The 21,353-nt window shown below is 30.6% G+C and overlaps 2 protein-coding genes across 3 annotated transcripts in view; one reads left to right on the top strand and one right to left on the bottom strand.

Moving 5' to 3' along the window:
• Barc (RRM1_TatSF1_like and RRM2_TatSF1_like domain-containing protein barc) overlaps positions 1 to 19,617 on the bottom strand; it is a 108,303-nt gene extending 88,686 nt beyond the window's left edge. Inside the window, exons 1-3 of the mRNA XM_076377130.1 lie at positions 19,477 to 19,617; positions 18,545 to 18,903; positions 18,057 to 18,413 (exon numbers count right to left, since the gene is read on the bottom strand). Of these exons, the coding sequence (XP_076233245.1) occupies positions 18,057 to 18,413; positions 18,545 to 18,844 (657 nt within the window). The 5' untranslated portion in view covers positions 18,845 to 18,903; positions 19,477 to 19,617. The remainder of the gene's footprint in view (positions 1 to 18,056; positions 18,414 to 18,544; positions 18,904 to 19,476) is intronic.
• LOC143178451 (lithostathine-2) lies at positions 751 to 17,142 on the top strand. 2 transcript variants are annotated; one of them, XM_076377154.1, is made up of 5 exons: positions 751 to 1,087; positions 12,354 to 12,629; positions 12,930 to 13,166; positions 13,957 to 14,161; positions 15,003 to 17,142. In XM_076377154.1, the coding sequence occupies exons 1-5, from the start codon at positions 1,048 to 1,050 to the stop codon at positions 15,214 to 15,216; spliced, it is 972 nt and encodes a 323-aa protein (XP_076233269.1). In that variant the 5' UTR covers positions 751 to 1,047; the 3' UTR covers positions 15,217 to 17,142. The 2 variants fall into 2 exon arrangements, with proteins under 2 accessions (XP_076233269.1, XP_076233258.1); XM_076377143.1 differs by having other exon boundaries at positions 14,982 to 17,142.
• Positions 19,618 to 21,353: the final 1,736 nt, after the last annotated feature.

The raw sequence follows: 21,353 nt of genomic DNA, 5'->3' as shown, positions 1-21,353 counted from the left end.
CTACTCAAAATATATCCTAAGAGCCAGCCTATAAAATTAAGTCTTCAAACTCTTTGCAGTATCTCAATACAAATATTTCAACAAATTCACTTACATAGACTTCATTTAAAAAATCAAAAACAAGTTTCTTCATCTTTAATAAATAATCGTAGAATTTTTATTTGTCTCGTTTCACCTTAACACACGTTAATCGCTGATACTTCTAATGTCAACTTGTCAACACCTCCTCTGTATTCAACAATAAATACAAAGGTAAGAAACATACGAATACCTAAAATTCAGATCCATATCATAATCTCCGCTACAAGCCAACGTAAACCATTACAACTCGATCAATTACAATCCAAGGTTTAAAGTACATTACAAAAGGGCAAAAAAAGATTACAAGCGAACAGTGAAACACAACTCAAGAACTCTATCCTTTACAAAAACCCAATTTCGACGTTACACCCAAAAGCACAACACCCACGATTCTGTTTCCAAATCGTAAGGAGCCGCGACCCAATTTTAAGGTCGGAGAAATTCACGAAAAATTCTGGTATCGAATGTCAAGAATCCCAATGAGGCGTTTGACGAATGAAACGAAATAGAACGTATATACGCGTAGCTGGCCGAGAGGACCCTGAAAATGCCAGAAGATCGAGAAAGTATGCGCCACACAAGGGAAGCGGCAAGAGTCCGGATCGAAAGCTCCGCTCGTACCTTGACGACCAGCGGGATGGAAGCGGTAGCTTCAGTCGTTCGCGAACCTCCACCGTGGAAACTTCTGGCCCTCGTTCGTCCAGCGAACTTGTGCTCATCATCGATCCAAACACGGGCATAGATCAAGCACGGGCTGAATCGCGAACAATTGAGCAGGGAACAAAATTATCGACGAGAAACTGTGACCTGTGCCGACTAAAACATTGCGGTTCGTTCGAATAACAGAAGGTCTTCATGCGAAGACCAAAGTGTGACTGGTGAACGAGAATGAGGACGATTCTGTTTACATATCTGTGTTGGTGCACCGACGATTTCGGCGAATAAAGTCAGACACGACTGGAGATCATGCGGCTTCCGTGCCTGATTCTGATCCTTTGCGCGACAGGTAAAGCAACTGGTTCAGCATACAAGTGAAATTAATTTGGGAGTCGATTGTCGGGGAGAAATGATGGGAAAGATGATAAATATGATCGTATAACGAGAAGGATGATTTTGAAAACAAATCTCGTCGTTTGAAATTTTCTTCTTGCGTCTAATTTAACTGTTCATTGATTTGTGTTGAATAACTTGTAAGTTGCATTGAACCACTGTCAAGGTTTATTTCATCGGAAGCACTTGGAGAAAAACGGAAGAAAATTTCCATGAAATGTACTTCATTTCATTTTGGAAGTTAATTTCAACGTAGTGTATTTAGAACGTATAACGAATGAACATTCTTTGAACTGAAATCTTTTGAAAAGAGTTTTAAATATGCTTGAAAGGGAGCTAATTATCAAATTGCAGCAAAATGAGTTTGAGCAAAGTTTGTGTACTTTTGAATATGAAATAATGAAATAAAAAAGGGATAAGTTGAGCTCGATTTTATAAATACTAGAACTGTTTGCAATCATTGGTTTTACAGATTCTACCCATTAAAAGTTATTTTTACTATACTGACAGTATACAATAGTGAAAAATAGTAAAAACACATTTATTAAAATAGTATAATTGTGAGTTAATAAAAGATTAAAAACAGTACAGGGCGAGATATTACTTCCGTTTAGAAATATTTTTTGAACTCGAATTATCTTTTAACCAACTTCTCTCTGTTCATAAAATTTAATCCTTTCTAACACGCGTTAGTTCCTCAGAGAATTTCGCTGACACGTGGAAACACCGAGTATTAGTTGTTCAGACAAACGCGTTTCAATTTTAACTTTATAATAACCTCTCCATTTTTCTACTTGCTATTATTTTATTTTTCGTTTCAAGCTTCTGCAAACAAGATGAATTTGCAATGCCTATCGAATTAAAAATTTCTTTCATTATTTTCTGATTTCTTTTGAGGCGTAAATAAAATAATTTATATTTTTCTAATGCGATTTGCAATTCAATTAATGCTAAATGATGAATCTATGAAACGTTGAAACATGATTATCCATGATTACGCGGCACATTAATTAATACTATGGAAATAATCGTGACTAATGGGTAGTCTTAAGAGGAATCAGGTGTCTTGATAACACAATTTGAAGAATTCTACAAATTCATATCATATTCCACTGTGAGAGATCAGACCTCCAGAAGAATTCGCAAACTGATCATTAACGTCTAATATAACAAGTGTTGCGATCGAATAAACTACACGTAGCATGTTAAACATTTTTTTATATCCTATGACGAGAATGACATAAACGCAAATTATGCGCATAACGTGATCAACTAAATAAAAAAAGTAACTTTTAAAGAGTTGTATATATTTTATGAAACAGATACCTTATATGTATAAAATTTTTTTCTATTATATTGTGAATGTAATAGAAAATTTAGATTTATTACTTTCCTTTCGTTAAAATAATATCGAGGCTTTTTCTGTGATTGAATTTGATTTTATGTACCTAAAATAGTTGAAATCGATTACATGTATTCACATGCACTGTTTTTTGGCCATTATCGTATCACAGAATACTTATTTATATTTATGTATAGAAGAAAAGGAAGAATGATTAAACTAGTGAAGTATAAATTTAAACATTTCTATTATGTAACTTGACATAGGTTCAACCATAAATAAGGACACTTATAGTATTGAATACCCAGAAGTCTAAAGCGAATAGGATCGGCCATCTATTTTTGTTAGAGGGTGCACGAATCTGTACGCAGAAGATCGAATACGATAGTATTGAATCGAGTCGTGCATGTGTGACGATAGTATTGAATCGAATTGCAAACGTGTGACAAAAATAAAAGTAACTAGAAGAAAATTTCTATCCTTGACATTACGCAATTGTTACAAGTGTTAGATATTATCATATTTAGTATTATCGTTATTTAATATCGTAGAGAATACTTTGTTCGATTCAATTGTGAACTATCAAACACATAATAATGCATTACATTTCATATATATTTAATGACAATGACTGACAATACAAACTATACCAAAACTAAAATATTCTGAGTAATAAAACTAATAATTTTAAAACTTAATTACTATTTAAACGTGAATCACCTAACGTTAATATAAAACAGAATATTGTGTTTTTCTTGCAATTAGACAACAAAAGTCTATGTGAAAAAAAGGAAAAATTACATCTTGGAATATACGATACTCCGAAAAAAGCAAGTTTCCTTAAATCTGGTTCTATAAAATTTTACAGAGTGAATATATAATACATTATTTATTTGAAACTCTCGTTGAAGAAAGCTATCACCTTGAGTCAAATCTGAAACTCGAAGTTTACTAGTAAAATATACCATCACGAAAAAATAGATATAAAACTTTTCGTTTAAATATGCTTATGAAATAACGGTGATAAAAATCCTACGAAACAGTATCATTGTAAACCAATTGCGTAAAGAAAGTGGCAACCTTGTACTATATAAATCCTACAATTCTTCTCCGACTGAATGAATGAAAGTAAAAAACGTGGGAAGATCTAACGCCCGCGCTATTCATGATCACAGAATACGAATGGATCCTCATGAATGATGTACAGCAGGCTTCTAACGACAGGAGATGCAAAAATAACGAGTAGCTATAATATTTGAACACCAATTATCAACATCGTGAAGATTGGTGCAACTCAATTATCAAAGTTCACTAAAGTGTACCTACATAGTTACGAATTACACGTTTCTAGGTGCACGCAACGTAAATGTATGTCAGTCGCTTAAACACAAGCCGGTTCGAAAATTAACTGTTCACTGGTGGAACACTGCATCACAAATATTCCCTGCTACGCGAATATTGACAGTAGATAAAAACCAGTACTATGGTATGATAATTGTATGAACTCGATAAAACTTATCCAAGGTGCTACTATATTAGTATGCTTATCAGAGGCGTGTAACAGGCTAAACTGTGGGAATAAATTTTTGCGATACGATATGTAAAAACTAATCGTGCTAAAAATGAACATTTCGAAGTTCCAGTTGATATTTAGTTTTGTTATCAATTTTTTTAATTAAATCTACTATCTTTAAATGTTAATTATTTAATACTTAAAGCATTGTGGAGAGTTCATTTATGTACCAAGTTTTATAGGAACGCGTAAGAAATGAACAGAGAAAATAGGTATTATAATTCTCGATTCCTTTTTCATCTAATCGTGATTCTAATTTCTTCTGACAACACATAAAAAATATAAAATAGTTTTTCTTGGTATCTACATTTTCATGTCTAGTAGTTATAAATATTGCTTCACATCAAGTTTTTAAGAGGAACAAAGCAAGTTTAAATTAAAGAAGATTATTGCGTTACAGTGTCTGCTCCATATAGGCTCTCTGCTCCATTGGCTTTACATCTACTGTTGAACACTTTTTCGAAATCAATTCATGCTCGTCCACTTTAGTCTTATAAAAAATTCTGAGTGATAGGGCTCGTAAATCAAGCTTTTTCGCTTTCAACAGTTTCAATTTATAGCAAATGTAACACCAAGGTTATATCGAGGCAATACTGCACTGCGTTTTGGATTCGGAAAAACTTTGACACACGAACAGCTTGGAAAAAATTAATTGTAATCTAGATATATCTACTGATTTTAACATTTACGTATTATTTTTTCATTTTTGGTTAAGATTAGAGCAGATTAGTAATTTATATCATCTGTAAATCGCAGGAACTTAAATTCACAGAAATAAACTTAAAGTTTTCTATTATGGACTATTATTAGAAAATTTTGAATTGAAGTAACGAAAAAATATAAGATAATATTCTAGCTTTATTATGACCGATAATCACAGGAAGTAATACGAAAATTACTTTTATAATTAGATGATTAAAATATTCTAATTCAATTTCCCTTCAATTACGTTGATCGATTACAACTAAGATGATCATAAATTATAAACGAAATCTTCTTACTACACTCTTGACAACATCGGTTTAAAAATTTTTAAATCTCAACTGTTTCTCTTTCATTAGGTGCAACATTCTCAGAAAATTTATTACTTTGTTTCGTATAAATTCGTAAAATAAATACAAAACAGAACGAACACAAAAAAACGCACATTCAAAAAATTCCCAACGAGGGAGACAGTGTACACTAAAATGCAGCGATAACAAATAAGAATAAAAAAGTTCCGCAAAAATCACGCGCGAATATTTTCGTCGTACGAGTGAAAATTCGACGATGAATGGAACGAAAGATGCAACCGCAGTCAGACGAGCGTTAACTTCGACTAAATCAGTCGCTTATTTGTCGTAATACGCCTGGCACGAAGAATCCATTTATGCACAATATCCACTGAAAGGCGGATTTGCGCGCAGAAATATCAACGATGCTGCATACGATGCAATCACGGAAGAATCCACAAAAAGATAAAGCTAACGTACCCGCAGCTATGTCGTTTTATGGTTCGCGAAAAGAAAAACGCAAAAATAAAATGATCACCGAATACTTTTCACTGATTGGAAACTTCTATCGCTCCAGATTTACATTTCTGTGTAACGTTTAATGGTGAAGGAATTGATTTTCACGCATGACAATTGTTACAAGAAGTAATCAAAATAATTGCCTGGGATTCAGCGTGAACATAGACATAGTGCTGCACATCTTGAAACGTATGCAGAGACTTAAAGAGACTTAAATACGAAATGCAGATGAATGATGTTTAACCCTTTTGCTATGATATTTACTTGTAGTTTAAAAATGCAAATTGTAATAGAAGAATAATTGCAGAACGAAAAGAGTGTGGAAAATACTATCCAATGACAATTTTATCATTCTTATATAGGTAAATCTTGTAATTTCAAGATAAAAGTTCATTACTCTTACCAAAAATGTCTGAATAGTTTTATTAGTTTCGTAAAAGAGTATGAAATTTTTTTATAATATTAAAGATAATTTAAATATTCTATTAATTTCTTATATGATTGGAGTTTATATGATTGGAAAAATTGTAAAACAAATTCAGAGTGGTTTTTTGGTTCACTGAAGCGTGACATATCTCATTCCTCAATGTAAAAAAGAAAACGTTAAAGGAAAAAAGTAAATGATTCAAAGTGGACTATATTTCGAGAAGCACATTTGTGTGTAAATATATGAAACGTATACTTTTCTTTTACATAGATTAAATCGTCTCGTCATTCTGCACGAAGAAATAGTTACATAAAATGATCTAAAAACCACTAGCTCGTAAGATATTTTATACTTTATTTATTCTTTTAAGTCTGTTAGAGAATTAAAGTATTATTTATATTTTTATTTAAATTAATTTAATCAATATCATAAAAATGGTAACCTGATTTTAGCACAAAAACAATAACAAAGTCATATACGAAATGATTAAAGTGAAGTGGAGGTACTTAAACGTCTTCTTTAAAAAAACCTTATGCAAAAGAAATATGCATTTCTGTTTTAAAATATCATGCAACTGCATTATGTGTGTACACCGTAACACGAGCAAAAAAATATGGATCTGCAAATACTGTAGTACTGTGTAAACCATTCATCTTCTCCCTTTAACGTTTTTTCTAATTGCAGTGAAAAAGGAGGTATAACTTGCTGCAACTGCATGGACTACCTTGTAGGAAAACCGTAAACAGCAGGAGAAAACTTAATAGCATTAAAAGGTTTCATAAGGCATTATTATTGTTTCATAACGTTGTAAAGAATTAATCAGAAATGCTCCAATTTGCAATGGAGAGAAATATATTCCTAATGAACCTAAACCTCATTTCTGTTATCCACTCAATTAGTAAATATTTTACGATAATGTAAACATTCTCCATATAATCTTTCGTTATTATATCTATATTAAAAATGAAAAATCTTTCATTTTCGTTCTAATTTTTTGAATTCCTTTTAGTATTGGATTTCATAAGTAAAGTTATATAAACTTTAAATTCAAAAAAATAAATTATAATAGTAGGTGAACATAACAGCTCACAGATGTTACAAAACTTTTAAAAGACACAAGTATTTAGAATTTGATCCATAGACTTTAGTGTTAAAAGATATTAATAAGTAATCATGCATTTCCTATGTTCTACTTATAATCTCACAAAGTTTCATTCATTTCCAAATCGGTATATTTATATTATTTTTTTACTACAAATTACAGGAAAGAAAATAAAAATAAAATTAATTCAGAATTATCTGAATACTTATGGCTCCATCTACGAATTTTAGGTGATTAATAAAACAGAGTTCTGATTACGAAGGATTTCTGTTCTAATACACCATAAATGCAATTTTTTAATCATAATAATTCACTTACTGTGAGCTACTATATGAAACGTAAATGTTCTTATTAATGCTATATTTTGTCACCTTCTTCACCGAGCTACTTTACCAAGATAGAATCCATTGTTTACTGTTTACTGATCTTTTAAAAAGAAATTAAATTATTTTGACAAATCAATACAATCTATGTAATCATACATATATGTACATGTTACGATAGTTAGAAAGAACTCATTTCCACTTCACGATACTTTACATTGAGACAGTTGACGCAATTCTAAACTAGTTTGCGTAAAATTTTCTCCATTCATGTTTCTATTAATAGGATCGTCAATATTAACTTCTCACTGTTTATTCATCAGTACAGTGATAGTAATGTAATATCAATATAGAATATTAAACTCTTAAATTGTACATAACTTTCAGTAGCAAGCGCATTTTTGCATATGTAAACTTGCAACTATCTTGGAATGATGAGACTAAAATTCTTTAAACCTGAATATCTTGATTTATTTTAGAAATAATTTAATCTCAGAAAATAAATATGCGATCAAAATTTAAAATCAATTTTTTGAAAAGCAAATCCTATTATAAAAAATATCTTCCTCTACATATATGAAATTTTTTACATAATTTGTTTGGAAATGAAATCATTAGCAGGATTTCACTCATAAAATTTGAATCAGTTATAAAAGGTTAAGTTATACTGTAAGGTTTTTATATTTACCTAAAACCAAAGAAAAGAATAGAAATTATGACATTTTTCGTAAAAAAATATAGTTGGATATCAAACCAAACTATTTTCAACCAAAAAATATATTTATTAATTATGTCTTCCTATAACGAACGAAATATATAACGCAATATACAAAACAGACAAGAAAATAAATTAAATATAGAAAATTATAGCTATTTCAAAAATGAGTATGGAAATACCTATCATTTAAAAAATCGGTATTTCTTCCTAGTCAACAAAACATTACACTTGAAATTAACGAAAGGTGAGATCGTACTACGTATCACTACTTACAAATAGATAGTTATTAATATAGTATTTCAAAAAACCTAATTACCATACATACGTATGTATTTTAGTGATACAAATTTGATTCAATTTCTATCAATACTTTTCACATGAAAAATTCAAGAATTCATTTCTTTTCTCGAGTCTTAAGATATATACATGTAATCCTTAATGCAACAACTGTGCTGAATTTCACAAAAATTATTCAGATATAGTTTAGTTTGGATATCTCGCGCAGCTACTAACCTATTTCGATGTGTTATCTATATTTCCTCGTGTTCTTTTACTAATAACAAACGGACCGCTTGAATGCAACGCTGAACTAGCGCCACGAGTTTCCACCACCGCAATTAGCATACGTGAACACGGTACCATCATAGATGAAGCGTCGCATAACTTTCTCAGATGATGTCATTCGTGTTCTGCAGAACGAACGGTCAACATCAGACGCATTGAACTGGGTTAGGAACACTCTGCGATACGCGGAAGTTCAATTCCTGCTAACACTTGAAAACGAGTGGTGCAAAAACCATCGTAGCGTTAGACACGATCCAATTTCAGAAATTAATGACCGCTCCCTTGCTCCATCGTTATCATTAGCATCGTTATGATTACTGTGACGATCGTTTTTAGTGCTGCTGATTATTACCAATTATTACACTGGCAGTTTAGCGTTACTATCGTCGTGCCTGGAATATTTCATTAATTGCAGTAGTTGTCTAATATGTATTTAGTTGTGGAAACAACAATATCTATAAAATATCAATATGTAATATGGTTTTCCATCTACGTATTATATACATATAGAATAAAAACTGCAAATTTTAAAAAATTATCATTACATAAAAATGTACCTATCTTAAGAAAAGGAATTAAAGAAAGTAAAATTAAAAATTACTTTAAGCTAAGAAACTTGACAAAAATTAATAAAAATGATTATGTTTGTTCTCTAAGGATATGAGAACGAAATGATTATGCATTTTCGAAATAAAATTTTCTACGTAGGCAAAATCCTATTCTTTTAACGGAGTGATCTTTGGAAGGAGTATAATAGTTGGTTCAGTTTCAACTGGGTGAACCAATGGTGCAAGTTAAAGGAACGATCATATATTTCTGTTAGGATAGATTGCCGTGCAACTATTAATAAATACCAGAGGCTATTAACCTTCTTAGCCGCTGGCAACGCATGTAAGAAAAATATACACTTTCTCACGATTGCACACCGCCACCCGAATTATGGGCAAATAACTGTTCCCATATTAATTCTTAAAAATCTACGGTCATTGCAACATTAAAAGCAAAATGTATTTCTTCTACAGAACTATTTCCTCTGAAAAGATTCAGATATTTTATACAAGTATTGTATACCAATACTTTTTATTTTATTCCATATGATTAAAGAAAGCTGCAATTATATATTTAAAAGAGTTGAAAGAAATAAATAAACATTTTTTAATTAAACAGTTACATAACATAAATATTTAAAGATAACCAGTACTATACAAAAATAATTACTGACCCAACGTACATAATGCTTTTAAATGTAACAATTCATCAACACTTTGTACAAGTGCATCGTTTGCTAAATTCATTCGATAACGTAACTGCATTTGCATCTGTTCAAGCGTGAAGTGTCCTATGGTTGGTTGCATAATTCTAAAACTGTGTTCAAGGACAAAAAATGCAAATGAGACAGACGCCGCCACAGACAGACTAGTCTAGCTTCTGATCGTATTTTATTTGATTTTCTCGGATTATCTACGTGAAAGGAAAGTCACGGATGAAACAAATTACTGCATAGAGAACGATTGTAACACTGAACTACTTGGCCTTGCTGCACATTACCATCGAGGCATGACGTAACAAATTTGCTATCACTTATATCTGTCTGCAATTGCAACGCACATATGCAATCAAATACATCAATTAGTCGATAAAACTTGAGATTTGGTGGGAAAGAAATTGTATAAGAATTTATAATTCCCGTTTCTGGTATTCATCAAAAGTCCTTATTAACAGTGACATTGAAATTAATAAAAAAAAAAAAGAATAAGGAATATCACTATTTAGGCTGACAAATTCCCTCAATTTCGATCAGATTATATTAATAACTAAACAAACATTGAACGCTTGATTAAAAAACTGATTAAAATACAAGAATCGTTATATTTTGATACGGAATGATCAATTAGACGACACATTACTACTATGTTAAGAGAACATAGAAACACGGTGAAATAAAAAAAGTTTTTTACTTCTACACTTGCATCGCTAATACCGTTACATTTCTGATTAACGTAAGCTTGGTTTTAATTATCATTTTATGAACCATGGATAACTAACCTCTCATAAAAATCACGATTACAACATTAAAATCTCAGATAGCTTAGTTCATAAATTTTGCTCAATCAAGCTCTCAAAATAGATTTATTATATTGAGAACAAAACTAAGTATGTATTAGTCCTTCATAATAATACAAGTGCTTCTACATCTAAGGACAAATAGCAGAACCGAGTCGCAAGGTGTTTTGCAACTGTTGTGGTGTTGTCAAATGACTTTTAGAAAAAGTAATACAAATAGAAAAATGCTGGACAGATGACAGTTTGAGGATAATCTGACAAGTCACACACGACCTGTTCCATTATTATTTCTTAAAAACAAATCGACAATACACTGATGCCTCTGTAAATACTCTGTTCTTTTTACAATCTTGACATTTGTTCAGTTGTAGTAATCTAAGTCAAGTTATAATATTAAAATATGTTGCACAAAGTACTATGCATGTATTCACATACTTGGTCAGAAGACTGATAATTTTACACAAAGATATTGAATAAGATATTTTTCAATACCTGTATGACAAGTACTATCTTAAAAATTGTAATTAAATAAACTTGGTATTTCGGATAAATATTTCTACAGAAATTTACTTAGCATCTTAAAATGTATTTTCTCTACTCGATCTTATAAAGAAATCTGGAAAAATGAAATAAAGAGACGTGGAAAAAACGCGTATTTAAATTTTAACAGCTCTAGCAGAAATAGGGCACAAATAGCAACTTTGCCAACCTACATGGTAGTTCGAAGGACGAATAAAGATCAACAACCGAAAATTGAAATTCTGTTACTAGTGATATACTAAAGCCTTGTTCTACTTATCAGTGGCAAAAAAGATTACAAAAGCAATCCTCAAAGGGGATATGTTTTAGCATGCTTGTATATGAGTTTAATAAAGTAAACAATTTCCAAAATTATTTTTCTTTTTTATCGTGTTTTTTATCTTGTTTCCTTCCTAAAACTTACCGATTCAATTGGTTTCAAAAGTCGAAATAGATTTTATATTTTTAAATAATTCAGAAACTTAAATATTTAATCCCATATTAAGTAAGGTAATTTGTAAAGAAAAGAACTTCTATAGAATATCGAAGTTTAATTAAAATTAATCACTTTTGCAATAACTTAAGTAACTAAGAAAAGAATCGAGTAATTATAAGAAAATAAGAGCCTCGGTAGCGACAGCGAAAAATTCATGTTTTAAGTTTAACCTCTCATCGCGTGAATTTTAACTATAAATCTTCGAACTTAAAAAGAAGTTTTGAAAATAATTATTAATGATTTGAAATTTTTGCGAAACTTTCAAACCTAATATCACGAAGTTTCAATCAAAACTTCATAATCTTGCACACTCTACGTGACAACATGTACGATAAATATTTCATACATAGTAAACATTGACAAATAAAGTAAGAAAAATTGTCACATGTATACCATACATACCTACGACATCCACTCCTAAAGGATGGCAAGAATTAAATTCACAATCAAATCAAGTTGAACGTCCCATAATCTATTTATGAATCTTTTGTCATCGATTTTTGACAATTCTATATTAAACAGAATATCCCATTTTTTAATTAATTTCAATAACTCTTGATAAATTTTTGAATGCTTTGTTTAGGCACACTGGCTCTCGTCGTACTACCCTACAATAACAGTATTAATCAAGTTCCCGTGAACCAGCCAGGAATCGGCCGACATAATGAACCTATAAGACGTTTCGCATGCCCCATAGGGTTCTTCCGATTAAAAGGATATTGCTACTATCTAAGTGCGGGAATGGCGACCTGGAGAGACGCCCATTTTCTTTGCAAAGATAGAAACGCCACTCTAGCGATCCTCGACAGAAATGGGAAAGATAAGATGTTAAGAAAGTACTTAGAAAACGATCAATTCAGTAAGTAGAACACGACGTTTTAATAATAAAAACTATGATTATCACATGTGTTAATTAATAACTACGAATAACAAATATCGATCTAAACTTTCGTCAGGAAAAGTTACAACTGAATTAGTGTAAGAGTTTATTAAAACGATAGAACACGGATCTACTTCTGTAGCAAAATAGCAACTAATGTTATTCTCGTAATGATAAAAACGTTTATTGGTACGAGAGATATAGCATTAAATTGAATAAAATCTATAAAAAATAACTTCAGCCAGGATACTTAAAATATCGTACGCAATACTGTTTCAGTGAAATTGGAGAGATGGATCGGTGGAATATTCAACTGGCAAAAAATGGCTTGGGAATGGGGCGTGACCGGCGAGGAAATGGTTTTCCAAAATTTCGGCAAGCCTCAAACCGGTCAGCCGAAGCAACAATATGCGTGGCACTGCGTAACGATTGATCCTACCTTAAATTATAAATGGAGTCCACGAAGCTGTGTGGAAAGGAAATATTATGTATGCCAAGTACGACCCGGCCGTATACGTAAGATATTATCTATAATCTTTTCTAAATGCACACTTATAAAAACCAGATGTACAATTTCAACATGGAAACATCATTCAAGCAGTAGACCATCCCATAGTTACTATCGCTTCGCGTTCAAACTCGAAAGGCTAAAGTTGGAAAAATCAGTCAGCATACCTATGATTAAATCTAAATCTAAATATAAATGATGTAAGTGAATTGAAGAACAGAACAGGTCCAAAAACCACACTTTGAGATACTTGTGTCCAACATATAGCTCTGTAGATTTTACATATCTGGAGCTTAGTGCCAGACTAGGTATATTAAATCCACTTGTTTTCTGCGTGATTTAATACACTTAATACAATTTAGCTCTAGGGTTCAGGTATAGTTTTGAGAATGTTTGAAAATTGTTAATTTTGTACTTATACTATTCTTCAACTCACTATTCATTCTACTTCTTTTTAATAAAACAATTTTAACTTACATGGGTACAAGTGGGTACCCAAAAACCAATTTTTAAAATTTCTTTGTATTAATTTTTTATGTTCTTGTAAAAATATCACAAAAACGTTCCAGACTCCCATTCTTTGCACTTTTTTCAATTCATGTTTTACAACAAAAGTTTATGTTCAAAATTTTAAATAACTGAGTTTCCAAGAAGCTTGGGTATCTTGTTGTAGACGTAAGAGTTACAAGATATTACATATGGAACGATCTAATGCTATTCTCAAAGTATAAAATTTCACCAATTTAGCTGCAACGACTTAACAAATAAAGAGTATGTACCACTGTGTTTGAAATGTAGCCAGAAGACGTAAAAAGACCATAGATCCTTACGCACCGCAAAACCAAAGACTAAAACCTCGCAAGAAGGGCAAGAAGTATTCGAAGGAACCACAAAAACCTAACAAACCGAAGAAACCGCGACCGATGTGGAGAAATTGGGCGGAACAGAATGCGGACAACTATTGGGTGCATGGTGTGAATGCGGGTTCAAGGCCACCTTCCAAGTAAGATTTCTTAAATTTTCGTGCACTAAAATACACGCTTCAAACGTAGTGCTACTGACAAACAAATGGCACATGTTTTAGCCAAGAATACCTCAAAATACCTAGTAGATATACCTATTTTTAGTTGCATATTTAATAATAGTTATAGTTTAAAATAAATGATTAAACTCTCAACTTTTCTTTCGCAGAACACGCCCCACTCTTTCGATTTTCCACGTATGTTAATATGAAATTTTCATGAATAAATAAATTCTTAATTATCTTGTGTAATATAAAAACAAATTCATGTGACGAGTTAATTTATGTTTGTCAGTAAAAAAAAATTAATTTTTTAAAATTCTTATGAAAATACTAATAGGATATGCTAATAATATTCATTCAAGTTCCTCGAGGTTATAAAATGGAAATTGCTAATTATAAATTTAATAGAATTTTTTAGCATGTACACGAAAAAACAGTGATGGAAGTAATGTACTTCGGATAATAGTGAATAAAACTTTATTGAACATGTAGTTTTCATGATGAGCTTTAAATAATAAAAGCTAAAGAATCTACAACCAATAATAGAACGCGTCGTTATCAAAAGAAAACTCCTAAAATTTGATATGAGAAAAATTCCAAATAAGTTAAAGAATGCAGGAATAATCTATTAGCATAATAGGAACAATCTCTCAATAACACTGAACAATTAACTAATTTGACTCCAGTTATAAAAATAACTAAAAATTGAGTACATTGCGATCTTTGAAGCAACCGATTTTTCTAACGTCCTCGAAACGAAATAAGAACGTGTGCAAATTAATTTCAAATTTTGATTCAGTAATAGAATGGCATTTTCAAGGAACCGTATGCGACATCACGCAAACAGGACTCCACTGAACCGTACTGCACCGAGGGTAGCACAAGTTCTGCCTCAAGGATCAGAGTATGGTGCATTTCTGGGTGACGGGCCCATCTATGGTTCGCGAAGCCTAACAGATATCAGCAAAGGTCTATCTCAAATTCCTGGTAAAATCAACGACTTAGCGAGCGAGGAAGTTATCCTAAAGCCATGAAAAAGGAATATTACTCGCGTCACAGCGACATTTGACTCTTTACTGGTAGCTTGAAACATCGATATTAAAAGAAAGGGTAGAAATATGAGACACTCATTTTATGTTTTAACCTGGAAAATTTCAGCACAGCTGCAAATGAAAAGACTCGACAAGTAACTATAGGGAACTTGATGTAAAATGTGATGTATAAATATAGGTACATATTGTGGGCTTTACTGAATTTCTGAGAACTTCTTTTTTTTTTTGTAAATTAAGGCGACATCAATCAAGAAATTCGAGTAGTAATATGAGATAATATTAATTTTAGTATATCATTACAATAAAATATTCGTGTCTTCTATTATTACCAATAGCCATTTTACTTTTTGTCATTATATCGCACTACAAAATACAATATACTTTAAATCCACACTGAAATTTTGAAATTGCAATTACTGTACATAGAATAAGTTAGCTTCTTTATTACTTTAAACATCAAAAAATAGATTAAAGTAAATTCCACATTAAATATACACGTGCAGAAACTTTCAGTTGCTGTTCGAACAAAAAACAACAGTTATGTATAATGTATACACAATATCGAGTATTATGTATTGTGTATATATTAAAACCTTGGTGTCTCATATTTCCACTCTATCTCATATTCCTACCTTCTCCTTTAATATTTTAAAACCCGTCACTTACAATCATTCTGTTATCTTATGTAACACGAAAAATGTACTTCAAATGCTTTTTATATTGCCTAAATCGTTAGATCATAAAATAACAAATTTATTTATGAATCTATTAATTTATCGAGTAAAGAGTTCATCTTTCGTTGTCGAGAACATGTGCGTTGTGTCAGCCGCATACATAACTATTTAGATGATATTAAAACTGAGCACAGACTGAAGTAATTTATTCACTTAATATCAGCGAAACAGTCTCTCATGTTCCTCTTGTCCTCTCTGAATAGGAGATAGATTTTCGGAAATACTGTCTATTTAATTAGTAACGTAACCTGAAATTGGTAGACTAACTTTAACGCACATGCCTTGTGTATGAGAAATTTTTAGATTGCATTGATAATTTTCATCTTCATAATAAATAATATATATACGTAAAGCGCGAAGAAACTATTTACGAAATTTTCATTTATGAGATTAATTACTAACTTAAAAGATTCAAGTTCATTCCTTACTTAAATTTTTAAGTGCATAGCTTTGATTTCTGCCGTCAAACATAAACAATTTTGTTACGTCGAATACATTTTTGAAATAACTGAATCACTATAAAAAATCATATATGTAATTTAAATAATCAAACTACTTGATCAGCAATTGTATCTTGGTTATACTTAAATCGATATGTTAACACAAAATCAAACATTTTGTTCTGTAGCATATCTTGCTACCATCTGACTACATATCGATATTACTCAGAAAACCAATCAACATATTCCTTAATATATAATATTAATGTATGGACAAATATTTCACAATTTCTATCTTTTATGCTTTAATTTAACAATATTCTGTAGATAAGTACTATAAAATAAAATTTTTTTACTACTAAAATATTTCAAAATTTAAGTTAAGAAAGCTGTATCTTAATTATAAGCCAAATATTTTTAAATTATGTGATGTGCTTACATATTTATAAATATACAAAATTATATTCGAATAACACATATAGAAGCTGCTAATCTACCTATGTGTAATATTGTCTTAACAAAAGAAAAATCAGAGGCTCTATTTACAATTAAATTGTATTGTACTAGCAAGCACAGTTCAGCAACTCTAATCATCATGATTTAATTTATTATATGTAACTGTCAATGAATCATTTTGCACTGACTTGTTTGTAAATATATTAACACTCATTGACATCTGCCTACTATATTTGACATAATGTACATTACACTAATAAAAACTATATGTCAAATTATTTAATAAATCATTTCTTACACCTCAGCATAATACCTGTCCACTGTAACTAAATTTTTTAATGATTGTCTATAAACAATGTATACCTTAGTTTTAATATTTCATCCATAACATGTCTTACTCACGAAATTTATTTCGTATCTTATTTACTAAGTTTCTGTCGGATATTTTTAAGACGTGACACACGCAGCAATAACCCGTGAAATTAATTTTGAACAATTGGTTCATATACCGACTGATTATTCGTTTATTCTATCTCGTTCGACTAGTTGTGTAAAACTAACTAACTATTTGAGCAAATGTAGCTCAGGAAAATTAAAATTAACTCGGACCCTTCACTTTTTTCTTCTTGGAGACTTTTGTTAGACATTTCACTAAAATGATTTCAGATTAGTTAAGCCCTGAAGAAGGAACAAGTTTTAGTTTTCCCAAATTGTGGTGGTGGTGGAAACCTCCCTCTCAAGGCTAGACGAACATGCAAAAATTAACGACTCGTGGTCGACACTTGATTTGACCGCGTTAGAATCACGAAAGTTTTCTGATGGAAAGGGTTTATGGTCGTATTGTTCCAGTGCTACGACCAGCGCAAATAATAGTCGGGACACTCCTACACTTCTCGGGACAATGCCCGCTATGTCGATACCGACATTCAATCAAATATGCGATTCTGTGTTTATTGTCGAAAGATTGAAGGTGTTAGGAAAACTCAACATCTGTCGATTATCTTCGAACGAACAAAAATGACTGTATGAATCACGACAAATTGTCGAATGAAAAATTAACAGAATCTTAAAATATTTAGCCAATGCTTGTATTCCACAAGGGAACAGTTTCTTTTAATAAGACATTCTTTTAAACGTGCAAGTTGAATAAAATCTCCTGTTCATAAAACATTTAAAATATATTATCACTTACCTTTATGTAGATACAGAGAGCATCACCCTTTGGCTGTCCATTTGAATCTTTATACAACTTAATCTTGTCCTTTCCTTTCTCGTCGCGTGCTATGAGGCCACATTTGTTGAAAAGCTCAGTAAGTTCATCCAGTGTGACATCCAGTGGTAAACCAGACACATAAATAGCAGTATTATGTGCTTCGTCCACCTCAAACCAAGTTGGTGGTTCCTGTGCTTTTCGTTTAGCTTCCATCTTCTTTTTATCTTTATCTGCTTTCACTGATTGTTGAGGTTGCTGTACAGATTTTACATCTGTTGTATTTGGATCTGTAAATCCATAACTCATCTGATACCTTGCCATAAAGTCTTCATCTACCTAAAACATAAAATGTTTGTAAATTAAAATTTGTATAAAATTTAAGATGTAATAATTGTAATATGGTATTCAATATATTGTTTAGCACAAAAATTTGACATATATGAAATAATGTTAAAATCACACTATACCTTTGGGAACCAAGCATTCTTTTCCTTGTCCCAAAAGTAAACACTGCCATCATTGGGATCTGTATATGTGTGGGTATCATTTTCAAAACCAAAAATTCCTTCTTGTGCCTTAACTTCCTTAGTGTTAGTTTCTTCATTCTTGTTTGTTTCTTCATTGTCTTTCACCACCCATTCATTCTTTTCCTGATCAAACCTATACGTTACATTAGACGTAGGATCCTTATACACATACGTTTGACCATCAAATTCATAATGTTTCATTGGGTCTTCAGAAGTCTTTGCTTCTGGACAATCAGCCATTTTTAATAGCTAATGATATTTCATTTATGATATATTCCAATAAATGCTCTGTGGGATTTCTGTAAAACAATTATAAAAATATATTAGTTATAATCATAACTTGAACTTCTGCCAATTTTGAACTCTTTTGGCACATATCAGCATAGTAATATAATCAATATAAACAACAAGTAGTTGTTAGTTAATAGTTTCAAGTTTTCAAACAATTAATAAAATTAAGATTACATATTCAAGGTAAAATAACCATTTTTTAACCTTCAGAATACTATATTATTATATTTCATAGAACAACATTATTATATTATATAAGCTATAGTATAGTGAATAGAACGTATAGTATGAACTGTAGCTCATAAACGCAAAAAAATATTCCAAAACAAAATAGTGTTAAACAAAAATGCAGTAAACGAAAGGTTAAGTCTAAAATAACGAGAAATAATTTACACATAATTGTGCTATCTAAATACTTTTTGTCATAGACATTCTATCAAATAAAGTGTAATTACGCCGAACAATCAATTAATATTGTTATAATCTTTTTCAATACATAAAATCGTTAGTTTAACGCACATAAACGTTTGTTGTACAGGTTAGATATAACGTACAAAAGTCAGTAATATTAAAAGACGTACCGTTTTAAGTTTTCTTAATACTTTGTAATATTGTAGATAGAATTAATACTTAATTTTACTGACAAAAATTCTATTTCAATCAATCGAAAAAGACGTTAATTTCAAAATTTGACAGCAACACAATAGATACCACGCTACATATTTACGATATGTGATACCAGTGCACTCTATATGAGTTTCTAGAACCTCCTTGCAGTAGTAAGGCCGATAAAGTATATTGAACAAATATTTTTTTCAGATTATTAACAATAACATTTTTACTCTGCTGTATCAAAAGCCAATTGACAATGAAGTTTATAGGTTTACACATATAATTAATACATTCACAGTTATTTATTGATACTTAATATTTATGTTACTATTGCTTTTTTCGAGAATATTGAATTTTGTAAAACGTACAAAATGTATAGTTATGTATAAAATTTATATAATGTTTAAAATTGATGAATACTAATATGTTTAAAGTATTCTTCTTGTAAAGACAATTTCACACTAATCACTTACAACTCGAATAATTTACCTTAAATTTATTGAAGAATAACAATTCCAGAAATATAATTTAAGAGAATATAATCTTTGTTACTTTAATATTAGGCTAAGTTTAATAATAAAGTGTATTTAATGGAGAAAATAAATAACTATTGTACGTAGAAATTATGCAAAATAAATTCAAAAAGCTGCCAACTGTTATCAAATGATAAAATTTAATAACAAAAGATTATGATCCTATCTGCTTTTTCTAAAATTAAGGTTTTCACTAATAATACGCAGTGATACCAATATTATCAATAAAATTTAATATGTATTTATGTTTATGCGATTATAAAAGGAAAACAGTGAAAAAGAACATACTAGTTTAAAAAGTACATACATGCTCAACATATATCGAGTTTGTTGAAAATAATCTATTAAAATGATATGTAACTTAATTTAAGATTTATTAATGGTTTTATTCTCAAAATTCTCAAAATATATACGAAATATATATCATTATTTTGTTATGCCAACTTATTATTGATAACAAACATTTACAATTCGAAAACACAAAAAAATACATGATTTCTAGTTTTTTTCAGTGGCAGCAATTACAGACTTTTTCACAATACATGCATACATTGAGTTTCTTATCTTCAAACTTCAATTAAAGTTGAACAATTTTTTTTAAATTTAAATCATTCTTATTACCATTTGCAAATTAATTCGTTCAAAACATTCTTATAAATATTTGTAAATTAATTCATAAATATAAACTAATAAATATAATCATAAAACTCAAAATTTCTATTTTATAAATTCAATTTCATGAAAACAATGTTTTGACAGATTGCAACAATTTTTTACATATGCCTATATTTATTATCCTGCATTAATAAATGTCAATAATCTTATGACATGAAGAGATAACAATCACACAAAAAAATATAGGCATACATATGTATATTACATTCAATGAATACGTCTCTATGTATGTATATCGATACATCAAACATTCATTCGTTCACAATTGAGACACCTAGCCGCATGATACACCCCAAGCTTAATCACACGATGAGCCCAATCTTTGTCACCCCTTCACTACAAAGTACAACAAGAAAGGAGAATCCAACACTCGATACAAAAGAACAAGGAACACAGTAAAATCTTCGCTTTAAAGAGAAAAGGTAATCATAGTTTTATAAATGCACAACATTATAAATGCAAATAATATCCAAATATCATGACATGCGAAAGAACATACGGACAATAGTGTTTGATGTATTATTTTTAATTTTTACGTGGAACTCGCTCGAACGATCGCTCCCATTCTTATCGTAGGGACAGCCACGTTCAGCGTGGTTGCCAATGGAAATTGATTTCCAGTTGCCAAGCAACGTTCA

This window comes from Calliopsis andreniformis, chromosome 1 (assembly GCF_051401765.1).
Source record: "Calliopsis andreniformis isolate RMS-2024a chromosome 1, iyCalAndr_principal, whole genome shotgun sequence".
Taxonomy (NCBI): Eukaryota; Metazoa; Arthropoda; class Insecta; order Hymenoptera; family Andrenidae; genus Calliopsis; species Calliopsis andreniformis.
Note: the sequence above shows the minus strand (reverse complement) of the source record. Positions and strands in the feature narration are given on the sequence as shown.